Genomic DNA, 16,283 nt, shown 5'->3' on the forward strand with positions numbered 1-16,283 from the left:
AACCCAGTTGAAAATAAAGATTTTTCAAGGTCTCATTGTGAACAACTTACGCGAAATCGACGCGCAAAAAGGCGCGATCGATTTGTTCGGAAATGGACACAACTTAAAGTAAGTGGACTTGTCGCATAATCCTGTAGAAAGAAAATCCGCATTCGTGTCTTTACGATTTCGACACGCTGCGATGCGGATTTTTTCCCTCAGATACGAAATCAAGTCCGGGCAGGGTCTTGGGGAGGATGGAGAGCATGCATTGTGTGGCGTGACGGTCGGCGGTCCTCTTCGACGCGACGTCTTCGAGCTCGGCATCTCTTCTCATCTAGCGCACCACGAAACGCGTAGATGATTCAGAGACGCGTTCAGCCCATTCAGGCGATTGCAGCAAATGATTCGGAGAAATTGGCAAAGTAAAGGCGACGAAAGAAGACACGACTTTCAACGTCATCAAAAGTTACCCTGGCTGAACAAAAATTCTGCAGTCGCCTGACGCTGTGGAATGTACAAAAGTTAGTCACTTCCGGTACATCGCGACCTTCCTACCCTCGCCTGATTCCCTGTATCTTCGACCCACCCAACGGAGTTGTTGAAAAAATAAAAGAAAAAAAAAGAAGAGACAGACACTCACACTCACAATCGTAAACAACCGATCCCATTGCAGTTCCCTCTCTACCTGCCCGATTCAATACCTATATCCGAGCTAACGATTGTCACATTCTTTCCAACACAATCATTCGTCTCCAATCGCCTCGTGGTTGTGTGCGTGACTTACTTGTTCGTCGTGTACCTGTAAGGAAGAATACGTTCGTGTACCGCCAACCGCCAGCTCCGCTACTCAGTAGTTTTGCGATTGCTGGATGGCTCGTGGCACACAAACGTAAAAAAAAAAATGGGTTAGACATCCTACATGCTTAACAGCATCTTTCTAAGCGAGCTAATCTGCAATTGATCAATTCGTGCTGGCTAATGTGAAACGGAAAGTAACTCGAATCAAAGCATGCACTTGGATCACTTCAAGTTGTGCCAGACTTTATGAGTTATATTGAAGAAGGAAAAAATTGTTAAAAAATTAATAAAACCTCAGGCAAATCCACCGCTTAAAAGACAATATCTCGAATAATTTCAAAAGTCAATCAAATTTTGTTCCCGCGAATGTCGAGTAAGCAATGGTTCCCTGTCGCGATGCTCATTCCACTTTCGACAGCGGGCAATGGTTTTGACGATACTTGAAAGTTGCTCAAAATAATTACAAGAATATTACTCGATTGGTGAATGAACTCCGCTGCCTTAGCAAATGAGCCTATCCATGCAGCTAAGCAAAAATTTTGTGTGACAATTGTTACCGCCACGCCACCTGACAAAGGGACACGAGGGAAGAAGACACCGATAACCCAAATGCATGCGACTCACGGACATTGCCGAGTATTTCAGAAGTTACTCGGATGTCTCTGCTTGCCAGCCATGGCGCAGTATCCACAGCATGTTCCAACAGCCTTCCAATTTTTCAACATCATGTCTTTCCTTGCGCCAGTTTCCTCCGAACTTCTCATGGTTGAGCTGAAAAGTGAATCATATTTGTTACTCTATTTATGAAAGTTTATTCGACAGACATCGATGCAGTATTCACAAATTATTTGGTTCTCATTTTTTCTTCAGATACATATATTGTTGGTATTGCATGATTCGACATAGATCGGTGTGTTTCTTTCGTTTGATAATCAACTCAAGGATAAAAAATCCTCTTACCTATCATGGGTTGCTTCGCATTTCGACGTCGATGTACATTTCTGTACCATCTCATTGGACAGGTTCGGGATTGTACGCCTGCTCGTTGTGCTGAAGTTTAAGAGAATACACAAATTAAATCACACAATCAATTCGGATTTTATCTGAACACACACTGCTGGTGGTATTGACATAATTGTATTTGACGAACGAATGGTCTGCAGAGTTTGAAAATAAAAGACAGAAGCACGGCTAAGTACGCAGAATTGAAAATCAGATTTAGTTTAAAACGAAATCAGCAGACGATGAAATAATAGCTGGTAAGTAAGAATCATATCAGTACCGTACCTAAATTTCCTTATCAGGAAGCAATTGGTGCAGTTGCAACGTTCGTTCTGTACACTCATTAGGTGAAAGAACGTAATCCAGTCAATTCCAGACCATGACCATGGGTATAACTGTAGTTAATTTCTGCAAGTTGTTATAATCTTATGTTAGTGTATTCAATCTGTATCATCAATCGGTATACAGCATCTTAAAATTTACCACAAATTCGAAACACAATATGATAATTATGTAAGGAATAAATAACGTGCGATCACTTTCTGTTTCCGACAAACACTACATCTTAACTCCAGATTGCTTTGTTCAACGAGACATGAGAAGGTATGAGAAATTAGCTCGAGGTATCCGAACAGTTAATTGTCTGATAATTCTTTTTCTCCGCAACAGTACACAGTGTCAAACGATCACGAATCAAATGGCCATAAAATTTCGTAAGAAGAAATGAAATCAGTAGACCGTGAAAAAATAGCTGCTAAGTAAGAAACTATTGATAACGTACCTGTGTTTTCTCACGAAAAAGCAGTCAGTGCAGCTTCGACATTCGTTCTGTACTCTCGTTTGTTGAAAGAACGCATTTCAGTCCATTTCTGACCAGGGCTGACGATACAACTGCAGTTGATTTCTGTAAGTTGGGATCGTATTTAGTTAGTCTGTGCAGAGTTTAAAAATAAAAGACAGAAGCACGAGTAAGTACGCAGAATGGAAAACCAGATTTAGTTCAAAACAGAATGAGTAGACAATGCAAAGATAGCTGGTAAGTAAGAATTGTTACGGTACCGTACCTGTTTTTCCTCTCAAAGATGCAGTCGATGCAGCTTTGACGTTTGTTCTGTACTCTCGTCTGGTAAAGGAACGCAACTCAGTCAATTTCTGACCATGACTGACTGTATGACTGTAGTGAATTTCTTCTGAAAAGTTGTTATAATATTTTGTTAGTGTATTCAATCCATATCATCAATGGGTACATCTCATCGTAAAATTTGCCACGAATATATTGAAAAATATAGTGATAACGTGAGAAATAACTAATCTGCGGTCGCGTTTTTTTTTTCTAAATAAACAATACATCCCAATTTCAAGTCGCATTATTCAACAAGGCACGAGAAGGTACGGAAAATTAGCTCGAGGTATCCGAACATTCGTATCGCAACTTTACTCTACTTGAAACAGCATACGGTGTAAAACAATAGATCGCGAATCAACTGGCCATTAAAATCCCGTAAGAAAAATAACCCTGCGGCTTCATTCGGAGGAAATTTCACAACTTACACCACAACTCTGCTTTCAAACAATATTCTAATAAACTCGCTATCACAGGTGTACATACACGTTGAAATTATTCGACTCGATGATAATGGCGATTCGTAATGACGAGACACTGACGCTTATTTTTCACTTACGTACGCGAATTACACCGAACATAATATATATTATTTACCATTGGTCGTATTCTCATCGACAATTCGCCACTGGATTACTTCGTAGATCGTATCAAACCCATCATATCAGGAAGTATTCGATTGAAACCGACTGAACTCTGGCTGCGAGTGTCTTAAAAAATTTGAAGACTCGCATAGCAACCGGCCCGTTCCAAGAATTCGGTGACGGTTGACGCTAACGATTTGGGAAGTCGAAGTATTTGAATATTGAACCAATCACAGAGTTATCTCCTCGCGGGGGCTTCTGATTGGTGGAAAATTGACCTTCATGTGACTTGCGATCTTTTGTTTCTCTCGACTTGCCCCCCAAGCCGGGAGTAGCGGCCATGTTGAGAAAAAATGAGATTGATATTTTTCATATTTTTGTTGAATTATCAGAATGACGAATCAACTGACATGTCACACAACGAGACGATTTTTTACCAGAAAATTCCGACTGACAAATTGAGCTGCCGTTCGTTAGGTCGATCAAACTTGGTCGACTAGAAAATTATCATCGTATTTTGCTATTTCCGGACTACCTGTCAAAACGACATTGTAACCATCTTGCGAACAATGTTTACAATGCAATTTTCGACGCGCACCGAACGCTCGCGATCATAATAACAATCACGGCTAACTTCGAACGAAACAAGTTCAGACCTGAATCTAACCGATAAGTATATTACGTGATGTTGATGGAAACGAGTCTCGTTAACAAATGGACCAGCCTTTGCAATATTTAGTCCATTAAACGACCATTTCTAACTCACCTAAGTAATCAGGCCTGTTTCCCCCCCGCGAAAACTTGCAATAGAACCCAGTATAGCTCGCGAAACGAATTTTCCATGAGGTTTGATACGATTACGCAGAGCTCCAAACGTACCTGGTATCAGTAAGAGACTCCCTCGATGCCAATCTTTCTATTTTCCGGGCTCCATTATCTTCGGTGATCACCGATTAACCATCGAAAGCGATCCGCCGATTGAAGTTTGGGGTAGAGCGTTGCTGATCTGCTCCAGAGGGACGGCGACTGCACCAACATCAGCCCCCCTCCCCCCCTTGCTCACGGAGCTTGCCCTTTTCGTGAGCGGATCACGCCACCGACTAGCAGCAGTGCTGAGCTAACTTCACTCCATACGTTCCCGCCAAACATTGCACATCACCTGACGGTCGCTCAACAGTGCCCTACACTTACCAATTTACTCGGTTATAATGTTAATTTAATTAACCGATACGCTAGGAAACTTCTATGTTGACGTTCCTCTAGCTTATTTTTACACGATCTTTGAAATCCCGTATTTAGCTGGTGTCGTAAACTGTAATCACTACTGAAACAGTGATGAGGAAATAAATTATCTGAAGACTCAAAATTTCGAATGTTCAGAAATTTAATTTTTGGATTTCGAAATGAGTTAAATTATAAATAGTCGAAATTGCAAAAGCACATCTAGTCAAAAAGTTTATCGAAGAAATTTATCATGATTTTTGCCAATAAAAATTTTAAGATAACATAATGAAACGCAGTCATAAAATGGATATAAAGTTAACATGTTATTTTGTTATTAAATAAATTGACAAGTATCTCTAATGGGCATTGGGCAATGGGTATTGCATGTAAAAATGGTTACATTTTTTTTCTGTTAATTAATGACAAATTTTATTTATTTATTGAAACTAATAAAAATTACAAATACAATGTGCTAAAATGTACTTAAATACAGAGCACATAGCAATCTTACATACATAAAATCATTACGTGTGCGCAGGGCTGGACAATACATTTACAGCTAAGAATTTGTTAAACACTATTAAAGTTTACCTCTTTGTGTGTAGTTATAAATACGAATATAAAATATAGGAACATAAAGTAAACAATACAAACACAAAGTAAAAAAACAATAAACAAAAAAAAAAAAAGCAAATCTCATGCTACATTTTACGTTTTGAAGTATTCTCCGGAAAGCTCCATTCCTTGTTGATTGAATAAAATGTATTTTAATTTAATATCAAGCCAAAACACGAATTAATATACTTTGGTCAAAATCCACCGTTTTAATTTAGATTTTCTAGATCCTTCTCTTAATGTTTTCAACTCTGTTGGAAGTTCATTAAATAATCTGATTTCTATGTCCAGACTTCTCTTCTTGCTACTTCTCTTCCTCATTTTTGGTATTTGTAGTTTTTTAGACCTGGTTCCAGATCTAGATGTAATTTATTCATTACTCAATTCAAGTAGTGATACAGTAGAGATTGCAGCGAGAAGAGTTAACTTAAACTTAATGGATTTTTAGTGGTGATAAATGTATCCTTATTTATAATTTTTTTAAATTGTTCGTAACCTTTACAGCAGAATAAGATTATTATTAACTTTAATATTAAAAATTTGGCTTATACTGTCAAATAAATAAATAAATGAGAAAGAATGTATCTAACAGAATATTTGAATTGGGTAAAATACCCAAAAAAATTCTTGTCATCACCTCTGTAAAGTCGATTTGAATTCATTGCAAGCATCATTAGCCAATTCTTTATATTCGCACACAAACAATATCAGTTTACAAGACCGTATTAACCCGTCAATGGAAGGTGCCAAGTTCGGTGAATTTTTTTATTTACCTAAACTTTGGAGACAAAGTTTCCTAACTTCGGATTCTCGGCGCGGGTGTCAAATATACGAGGTATTTAGCACACTTGGCTCTGTTCAATGAAAGTCTTTCAAGTTATAGTAAAATGTAAGCATTTGCGTCAACTCTTTAGTGTAGCAGCTGGGTGGTTGCGGTCCTAGACTCACTAGCCTTAATTTATGCAAATTTTTACACTGCCCGCCTATTTCCACGAGAAATTGACCCTCTTTGATCGAGATTTTCACCAGGTGCAAACTTGTAAGCCGTCTCCAGCCTGCGATCATGCGCAGTGCGGCCAAATCCCACAGTTCCGATGCCCTTTGTATTCTGAAATTATAACATATATGTGAATGAGATCTTCTCATGTATTTTACGTACATACATTTCACTATCTACTCAATAACGAAATAGAATAAAATCGAAATGAAAACAAAAGTGAGAATTCTCGAGTGCACACGACGAATGCGCCATGTTCGCTATTTGCAAGATCAGAATCGGCAATTTTTCGCCACACGTATAAATAAGTTTCGCAGACTAAATACTTTTCATCCAGGACTTTGTTGAAAGTAAAATCATACTTGAGCTCTACTAGTTGTAATTTAATTTGCCTTAAGAGAGAATTTAAGCTGATACGCAACAAGTGCTAAAAATGGTCGTGGAGTTGAAATGAATCTCCAAACGCATTCATGAACAAGCGTGATGTAGATTTCACGCGAATGTTTTAGTAATCCATTCATCCAATATCTCAAAACCGTTTTTCCCTTATAAATTTAAGCGGAGTCTAAAATGATCAAACGTTATTATTGGAACAAGTTTTATAGCACTGATTCAAAAAATACCTTTTCACCCTTTGATATTTAGTCCACAAATTCAACTAGCACTCGTGTATAGGATGAAAATGCGAATGTTAAAAACGTAAACATTCACGAGTATCAAGAAGTGTTACTCACGGTAGCATTGGATTAAGTACTACTTTACATTATCTGTGTTATCAACATTAATTACCCAGCACTTGTTGTCAATGCTTCCGCATTGGCGAATTTTCCAGTACCCTACGACAACATGAGGTCTCTCGTTCCAAATCCTCGTCTTTAGAATCTTTGTCTTCGGTCGATACCTCCGATCGCCAATTGACCTCCTATCGACCTGACATCCTTAATATTGATAAGTATGCCGGAGTCGAAAATAGATCTATGATGGCATAAAAATAAATTATGAGTCAATAAATTGTTTTAGGATTTTCAGAGAAAAATACTATTTTTCTAAGTCAAGTTTTTAAGTATCATAACACTGGCTAAAGTTGACAATAACATTGGCACAACACTCAGAAGTTTTACGATCATTTAAATGAAAGTCAAGTCTATAAGGTAAAGTATAAAGTATGGATTCGATGCTCGTACTAGAGCAAAATTCATCATTCAAGTCATTATATAAGAATTACGAGATAAATTTCAGTCAATACTAAGTTAAGTATTTCCGAATCTTTATCTTTACGTCGATAAGTCGAACGTCATTCAATCTTTCAATTCATTTCAACTAGTTGAGAAGAAGCATTTTCAGTTTGAAAAATTACCAAACTCCTATAATTGAAGTGTATAATCAATGGAGTATTTTAGAATATAATAAAAGGTATTTAAAGTTCAGTTTGAAAAAAGCCATGCTATGTGTTTTTAATATACCATATTGGCCCAAATATATGTTGACCCCAAATTTTTTACCCATGATTCAGGATTTTTTTTTTGGATGCGAATATAATTAAAATTTCAGAAGCAAGTTATCTTTTTGAATACAAGACATAAATAGAACTTAATACAAACAAAATTAGACATTGTTTCAGATATATTTCATTCAGCAAAGACTGCAAAGACTTTGTCGGTGCCCTTGCTAGCTGTTTTTGTTTACCTGATTTGTTTGAGAACCTCTACACTCCACTCTGTCTGCACTCTGAACACTCATTTTAACAACAATTCTTAATTATTGCACAGACATAATGTCTAATTAACAATTTCTGTGAAAAACAAAAAGTCATTCAATAGAATTGGTTTATTACAGTATAAGTTGGCTAGTTTCTCAAATTAGTCCTTTAGTCAAATAGGTCCTTTTCGGATGTTTGACCTCAAATAACTTTTGAAGGAGTAGATTTATCGTAAAATGACAAGAGATCTTTTTTGTAGAACCTTCAATTTCCTACAAAAACATGTTTATGAATTTTCTGTACGACGCGTTGTTATCTAGTTATAAAAATCGCAAGGAGCAAGAACCATTTTTGCCATGTTATTCTTATGGAAAGTAGAAAATCGCGATGAGGCACTTCTTAGTATTAAAATTAAGAGCTCCCATTTTAACAGGCGCCTTTTTTCGTTATCCTGAACAATATTTTCAGTATACTTTTCAAAAAAAAAAAATAGTCAATTTTTTTGATACAGTCTACTGGTTGGTATTGCGGAGATTTCAAGGGACGTTTAGAGACAGACATTGTCATACATCGAGTACAGAATGTTAGATACGTACCATGATACAAGTGATACGTTTTTCTGTAGACATCTTGACTAAGCTTGATCCGTTGTTCAGGATTTGGCATCATATCTAAGATGATTGTTCAAGAAGATCCACATCATTTCGAAGGCACGCAACTAATCAGAATTTGTGTAGGAGTTTCGGCGTTCGTAGTCATGCACATCTACGTCCAAATTCTGAAACAGTGTACATCTGTACAAAACGCCGTTCCTCTAAGGCAACCATCACGCTGAACGAATTGATGAGATGCCACTTGTCGTTGAGGTTGCGTAATGTTACAGACTAGTGGATCAGATTTCTCAATGATTCTTGCAATAATCCCAGACATGTTGATTCCTTTTTACATGCAGTCGACTAAATAGTAGATGAGTTTACAAAATTTTAACTGCATCCTATTGCTTCTGTGCTTCAGTTTAGCAGAATATTATTGTATTTTAACAACTGTAAAAAAAATATACAGCAATTCACATCATTGAGCTGAGTAATTTCCAATTGATATTTGATTGACGATATAAAATTTCTCTCCTACAGATACCTCTGCATAAATATTTGAAATTTTGATGTGCAAATTTATTTAAAATTATAATTAAACTCCATGGACTAACTTTTGAATGATCACTCAAAGATGTTTCATATTGATTTGAACGGCAAATTATACATGATGTCTATGTCTATGCGTAAATACAGTCTGATTCAAAGGTATGAAATGTGATTAAAGTGATGAGGAACGATGCAGGTATGCAAATAAATATATAACTAATGCAAGAAAAAGTATTCTGTCAAGAAAATTACATGTACATTTTACTCACCTCAACGCCTTTTCATCTCATCCAATACGAGAGTGTTTAATCACCTACAGGAATAAGCCAGAGGCAACCTCCCTCGGAGATATAAGCTGAACATAATTTTCACTAGAATTTCGTCTGGAAAAACTAAAATGTTGCAAGCCGCCGTCCTGAAAAAGAAAAGGATCGATCAAAAACCGACGCCTAATAGTCACATATTCCAGTGTTGAAACCGATTTCGTTAACTAATTTTCCACGATGACCTCTCACGTAAAACGTCGTGAGTACAATAATGCATCATTAATTCGCTCTTTTGACGCACATATCTGCAACTCATTTTTACTTCTAAGGTCCGTTCAGACCGCGCTAAAAGTAAAAACAATAATTCCACACGTGCACGCTTACCTCACACTACGATTCACATGGTCGTGTCATTACAGGCAGTTATTAGTGCGAAAACAAAACAGAGGATGTGCTCTATATCGCCAATTTCAGACTGTTCACGTCGGAAAGAGCCGGTTATGATCATTGGCAACCAATGACAAGACGCTATTTCGGCATAAACTTTACCGCCAAAAGAAGCACACAAATATTTCACTAAAGGTCAATTCTGATTGGCTGCACTGTCTTACAGGCAGTCTCAAGCTAATCACATGTGTGGGGTTTAAGCATTGGGTTATAATTTTGAAGTGAAACTTCTTTAGTGGGATTAATCACAGAATATTGTAAGCGCAGTGTTTTAAAACGCTTTGCTATATTAAACGAAATGTTTTGAATCGCTCCATTATGAACAGCCATGCATACAGCCCTGGGTTATTTTTCGTAACAGTTTACCGGGTCTGGCCGGGTTGGGGGTATTAGCAATTTCACGTATTATCAACCAAGCAAGTGATCACGCCGGTAAAAGAAGTTCTTCATGATCAACAACTATGGAATGCACAGCGTCGGTAACGACGGTAACGACGACATACATGCGTCTGAATGTCTAAACTACTTCTACAGAAATCCACGAGAGTGGGTGCCTTGAGGCTTCGAGACTTGGAATCACCCTAGAATGACCAGCTTGCATAATTTCACGAACGAGAAAACGTGGAAACAGAATTTGTGATAATCCGGCGGCTGTTGCCGCTGTGCCTGACAGTGCCCACACGGTATACCAAACGCATCACATTTTCATAGAAAAATGCCTGCGTTTATAAAACCTAATCGGTATAATTAAATAACTAATAATTTACGGCCTATCCGAAAGGAAAGAAAATGCCATAAGAAATAAGTGTATAGCGTGCCGGACTCGTAAACTGAAAGTGTGAGATTCGTTTTGACAGAAAACGCGCATAGCTCGTGCGCACGATTAAATTGGGTCGATGTGCGAAAGATGGCGGCCGCTGCATGGTGTGTGTGATAAGATTATAGCAGTTAATAATCTTGAAACAGTGTCGAATAAGTAGCAGTAACATAATCAAGGATGCGAAAATGTGATTAATAAAATAGTGTACCATAGGATCGTGTGTATATATTGCATATATGTATCGCAAAAAGGATATCATCGTTTGTTTACGAGAGGGCTTGTGTAACACCGCGATTGAAACCGTGTGAAGGGGGAAAGAAACAGACTTCTAGGTATCGAGTGTATAATTTTGAGTTTAGGTTGTTCATACTAAAGACATGCTGAAGCAATTGCAAATGGGGATGCGAGCGTTCCTCCTGATGGCCTCCCGGGTATGGACCTGCGTCTGCTTTCTCCTAAAGAAGCAGGTTAGAGCCGTAAGTAGGTGTAGCGCACCTAAGCTAAGGCGAATCGTGCGCGAGCGCGGCACATACAACCTTATTCTCCCGAAACTGATGGACGTTCCACAATTCTCGGCGTATGCACGCTGATTCCGATGAAAAATGTGGCTGAAATCACGTATTTCTCAACAAGCCTTATGTCATCATATTTCGATGTAACGTTCCTTTCATTATTGCAACTGTATCAGACTGTTCTGTGACTTTCAAGTTGCTTTCCGTGTGTTCTTCTTTTTTTCCTCATTTATTCCCACTCCTTTACTTTCGATTTCGTGATATTATTACATAAACTTTTACCCCTCACATCACATTTGATAGAAAATTCAAAAGGAGATAAAAGAAATTTAATCTAATATTGATGTGTTGTATGAATTGAGCCATGTATGCTATGCAGACATTAAAGTAATACATGTATGTGTCATGTATATAGAATGGATCTTTGGAGTTACATTATCTTGAGTAATATCTTGATAGCTAAATATGTTGATTGATGAATTCTGACAACAAGATTTGACTAGTGTTGAATTTTGTATAATACGCGCTGTAGCATTCATTGGACAAAATAAGGTTGTAGCTGCTTTGAATGAAATTAAAAAATTTTTACTACACCAAAATTATTTTCAGGTTTCCCAGATGCAACCAGTCAAATATGAAATTTTTCCATTGTCTCCTTTATCTAGGCACCGACTCAGTAAGTAATGTAATTATTAAAAAAAGTATCAAATTCAGAATAAACATCAACGGCAATCGTTTCTATTTGACCAAATCAAATTATGTTATTTCACCATTTACAGGTATAGTTAAGAGAAAAGTTCTGGTTTTGGACTTAGACGAGACACTAATTCACTCACACCATGACGGTGTTGCAAGACCGACCGTCAGGCCAGGTACACCACCAGATTTTGTCCTGAAAGTCACCATAGATCGTCATCCAGTCAGATTTTTTGTCCATAAGAGGCCACACGTAGATTTTTTCTTGGACATTGTTAGTCAGTGGTAAGTTGCTTAAATTTTATTCAATGTTTCAAAATTGTTGTTGACATCGACGAATCGAACTAACTTATACATGTTCAATATGATCCAGGTATGAGCTGGTAATATTCACAGCTTCAATGGAAATTTATGGAGCAGCAGTTGCTGACAAATTAGACAACAACAGAGGGATTTTAAGACGGAGATATTATAGACAGCACTGCACTCCAGAAATGGGATCTTACACTAAAGATTTGGCTGCCATTTGCTCAGACTTAGCATCCGTTTTCATTTTAGACAATAGTCCTGGCGCCTACCGAGCTTATCCACGTAAGTGATACATTTTTAGAACATTATTTATAATGGTGTTTCTCATACCTATTGAATTCTGAAAATGATATAACGCATTATCACTTTGGATGACATGCATTACTCAAGAACAATATTCTATATAGAAACAAGTCTTTCTATTTTCAATTGGATTGTTTTTTGTAGCAGAGTCACTCATGCATGGTGTACGCAATCCGTAGATTGAATACTTGATTAATCAATTTTTTACGTTTAAATTACAGATAATGCAATACCGATAAAGTCTTGGTTTAGTGATGCCGGTGATACAGCGCTACTCAGTTTACTTCCAGTGTTGGATGCCTTACGGTTTACGCAGGACGTCCGCTCTGTACTCTCTAGAAACTTACATTTACATCATACATGGTAGCATAGCCCCTGCCAGTAAATCCCATGAAATAGATTATAGTTCAAACCGCTAACAGTCTAGTGTGTCTAGGGTAGAATTATTATTAATAATTAATAATAGGAACGTTTAAGCGCTACCCATGAAATAAGATGACAAAGTCTTGCCTTCAACTCTTTCCACTTTCTGTGCTTATCAGTAGCGCCGATAGAAAGTGCACACAGCAGGTACTGTCAGCTATCACCCACGTCAGTACAATAAGTTACATAGGGTATCATTTTTTTTTTTTTGGCTTTTATTTACATCATATATTTGCCTTTCACCTTTGACTTGTGAGAAGTGAAACCAAAATATCAGGGTCTGCAAATTCTAGATAAACCTTAATTTCTATTAGTTTTTTATTTTATTATCGTTATCATTACTAATCTTCTTTTCAATTCCACACAGCAAACTGACATTTTTAGTAATTATTTTACGGCATTAGACGTATATGGTAGGCAATGATGATCAGCGTGATTGTTCAAGTAACCGTACTGCAGTAACGATTTCTATAAACTGCCCTAGAATAACTAGGAAATGTGTAATAGAAGATATCTAGCTGTAAGCTCACTGTATCAGTGAGGCAGCGGTATGCCGATTATACCTAAAGTGATTATGAAGAATCCGACAAAGAGTAATAATAAAAATTATCAAGCAACAGAAATATCTTTCTTTGTGGTAATTTTTTTTCAACTCAATAGCGCCGCTGGAGACTAATTATCGAACAGTAATTCGCTCGAATGATCAACTTACATGTGATTTAAAATTGATTAACAAGACAAACACTGTGTGTGGCATGGAAAAGAATTAATGAAAACATAGCTCTGTATTTTGCCCGCTTATCTTCTAATAATCCTAAACATCATTATTATTGCATGGTTTGTACATATTAGAGCGCAAAGTGTGTATGTTAGTAAGGATGGCCGTGCATCTGTCGGTTTGCGAATGTGGTGTGCAGTTGTGGTATAAGTGAGATAATATTATAGTGATATACATGAGCTATAAATATACACATATATACATACACACGTATATCTATGTATATATATCTATGTATATAATATATATAGATTTATGGTTATTAATTATATATTATTATTAATAACAAAATCTCGATCATAGTGACAAAATAATTGGGTATTTAAATAAGTCATATACAAACGTCTGCCGAATTATATGTCGGCTGTTTTTTCTCGAATAAACAACAGTGATTCTATCTGTTTTTATTCGTATATTTGGCAATTTATCGTATGACTGATTTGTATGAGTAATATACTAACAAGAAACCTGCGTAACAATGAAGCACTTTTCTTATATGTACAAAACAATGATTGTTCCAACATCCATAATAATGCGCGTAAAAAAGTCTACCATAAGTGTAAAATAATTGGTGTAATGAAACATTGTATTTGAGACTCAGCAGTTAACTCATGATTTTAAATTTTCATACACTTGTAGGGAGATCGAGAGATTATCCAAACTTGTTCCTCATAGAAAAAAGATATTGATCTGAGTTTCAACAGCTTATTGTAGTGATCCTTACTCGTTAGCATAACTTATATTGGCTGTCCTTGTATCGATCGAAATTTATACACATTAGGATAACCACAAGATTGGCATGTACAGCAAGTCTACAAATGAAATAAAATCGCAAGTTCGATTAATGCTGGATCAATTTTTTGGAGGATCTTCTCTTATCATCTCCAAAGAACTATCGGAGTTGTTGGTGCTGCTACCACTCCCTGCATCATCCAGATCTTCTCTATCGCCGGTTTTCTCTCTTACTGTCGACGTTGCTAGCTGCCAAGTTGGAATGGATGCCGGTACACTTGGAAATTGTTTTCTATTGGTAAAGCAAATATAATAACGATATTATTCACAACTTACAAACAAAACTGATTCAACCAAAACTTAGTCACTATTTATTTGGCAAAATAGACATTGCTGTACCTAGATAGCAGTAGACCTTTGAGACTGGCCAAGTCCTGTTTCAAGTCTTGCACAAGCTGTGGTATGCTAGGATCGATGGAGTTGTTTTCGGTCAGTTTACTGACGTCAACCTCTACCTTGGAAATAGAGTCCTTCATTTCTTTCAATGAGGTTTTAATCGTTTTGTCTAAATCTGTCACAGATTCTTCCACAGATTTGCGACTCTTGCGTCCAAATAAATAAGGCTCTATAAATTTCTAAAATACAATTAAAAGTCAATTAGTTTGATGCTTTTAATTATTAAATAGTTTAACGGATCTTATAACTCGATAAAATGACCAAGTTAAATTGTTGCAGGTTCGTATAAATGGAAAAGAATTACTACCACATCCATTTGAGGCTTTTAGGTAGGCCTTAGCAATTTTTCTATCTTCAATAGGATTTGGAAACTTACATAGTAGATATAGAATTCTATGCAACATGAGGAGCGGAACCTTACCTTGTAGAACCAATATATACAATAAGTTGCAGCTCCGAACAGAGCAACAGTATTCAGAATTTCTTTGACTCTTTCAAATGTTGTTCGACGATACGATTGTAGTTGGTAAGGTGGGTAGCTGTGACCATGATTAATAGGAACGACTGTAAACTCTTTTTGATTAGTAGTAAATGAAACCTCTGCGTCGATTTGGTTGGCACCAGCAAATTCGCATGCCCTAGCAATTTCGTTTTCTGAAAGGCCTTTCCTTCGGAGAAATTCCTGTTTCTGTTTCAATGGACTCGGAAGTACCTTGGGATTTTGTAAAAATTTTACAGCCGTCCTGACCTGAATTGAGGTGAAAGAAGAGAGAAGCAACGAGTAATTTAGTTGTTATAAATTTTCTGAACGTGAAATGAAATTGCATATATATTCTAACCTAAACGCATCGAAAAGTACTTACGAGCTCATCCCGCAAGGATACGTTGTTATTACTATCCTCAATGGCCATTGCGTCAATTATAACTCACTTTCGCTAGCCGATAACCGTAGCTTCATACTCATGCAACAGATTTCAACATGTATTATGGTAATTACATGTGGTTTTACGTTCACTGCAAAATGAACATAACAAAAAGTGCAAAGTCTATTCCACGCAAGCGCACGATTTATCTACTAATACATAGTATGGGTATACGGATGTATCTAGAATTCATTGGCCAGTATAACGTTAACAAGGTAAAGGTTAAAAGTAACTCTGAACTAGAAACATATTGCTAACCCTTTCAAATCATGAAATATGATCGGTAAATGCAATCGCAATTACTCGTCAAGAGTTAGTCTCTCTTTCATGCTTTTTCGATTTCCCAGTATTAGGCGCACCTTATCAGTCGGTAAAAATTTTCGTCTTCTTTGTTTACCAATGTTTTCCAAGTAAGCTAAAAAAATAAGTGAGCAATGCCGTAGATAACGGTG

At 36.9% G+C, this 16,283-nt stretch overlaps 2 protein-coding genes and 1 pseudogene across 3 annotated transcripts; 1 reads left to right on the forward strand and 2 right to left on the reverse strand.

Moving 5' to 3' along the window:
- Positions 1–5,650: 5,650 nt before the first annotated feature.
- On the reverse strand, positions 5,651–7,831 carry LOC124404659 (annotated as a pseudogene).
- Positions 7,832–10,408: 2,577 nt separating this feature from the next.
- LOC124404781 (CTD nuclear envelope phosphatase 1 homolog) lies at positions 10,409–14,565 on the forward strand. Of its 2 annotated transcripts, none has more exons than XM_046879169.1 (5): positions 10,409–11,166; positions 11,821–11,887; positions 11,991–12,192; positions 12,281–12,498; positions 12,741–14,565. In XM_046879169.1, exons 1-5 carry the CDS (start codon positions 11,077–11,079, stop codon positions 12,884–12,886), a joined length of 723 nt encoding a protein of 240 aa, XP_046735125.1. In that variant the 5' UTR covers positions 10,409–11,076; the 3' UTR covers positions 12,887–14,565. The 2 variants fall into 2 exon arrangements, with proteins under 2 accessions (XP_046735125.1, XP_046735124.1); XM_046879168.1 differs by having other exon boundaries at positions 10,410–11,175.
- LOC124404780 (peroxisomal membrane protein PEX14) lies at positions 14,118–16,014 on the reverse strand. Its single transcript, XM_046879167.1, has 4 exons — positions 15,772–16,014; positions 15,330–15,656; positions 14,852–15,087; positions 14,118–14,744 (listed from the first exon to the last, which is right to left on the reverse strand). Exons 1-4 carry the CDS (start codon positions 15,817–15,819, stop codon positions 14,573–14,575), a joined length of 783 nt encoding a protein of 260 aa, XP_046735123.1. The 5' UTR covers positions 15,820–16,014; the 3' UTR covers positions 14,118–14,572.
- Between the last annotated feature and the right edge of the window lie 269 nt (positions 16,015–16,283).

Source organism: Diprion similis, chromosome 3 (assembly GCF_021155765.1).
Source record: "Diprion similis isolate iyDipSimi1 chromosome 3, iyDipSimi1.1, whole genome shotgun sequence".
NCBI classification, from domain to species: Eukaryota; Metazoa; Arthropoda; class Insecta; order Hymenoptera; family Diprionidae; genus Diprion; species Diprion similis.

Excerpts from the sequence above, each read along its gene's own strand:
- LOC124404781 (XM_046879168.1), top strand. The coding sequence starts at position 11,077 with ATGCTGAAGCAATTGCAAATGGGGATGCGAGCGTTCCTCCTGATGGCC. Across the intron at positions 11,176-11,820 it reads TAAAGAAGCAGGTTAGAGCC|GTTTCCCAGATGCAACCAGT; the intron begins GTAAGTAGGTGT and ends AATTATTTTCAG. Across the intron at positions 12,499-12,740 it reads CGCCTACCGAGCTTATCCAC|ATAATGCAATACCGATAAAG; the intron begins GTAAGTGATACA and ends TTTAAATTACAG.
- LOC124404780 (XM_046879167.1), bottom strand. The coding sequence starts at position 15,819 with ATGGCCATTGAGGATAGTAATAACAACGTATCCTTGCGGGATGAGCTC. Across the intron at positions 15,657-15,771 it reads TATCCTTGCGGGATGAGCTC|GTCAGGACGGCTGTAAAATT; the intron begins GTAAGTACTTTT and ends ACCTCAATTCAG. Across the intron at positions 14,745-14,851 it reads AAAGGTCTACTGCTATCTAG|AAAACAATTTCCAAGTGTAC; the intron begins GTACAGCAATGT and ends CTTTACCAATAG.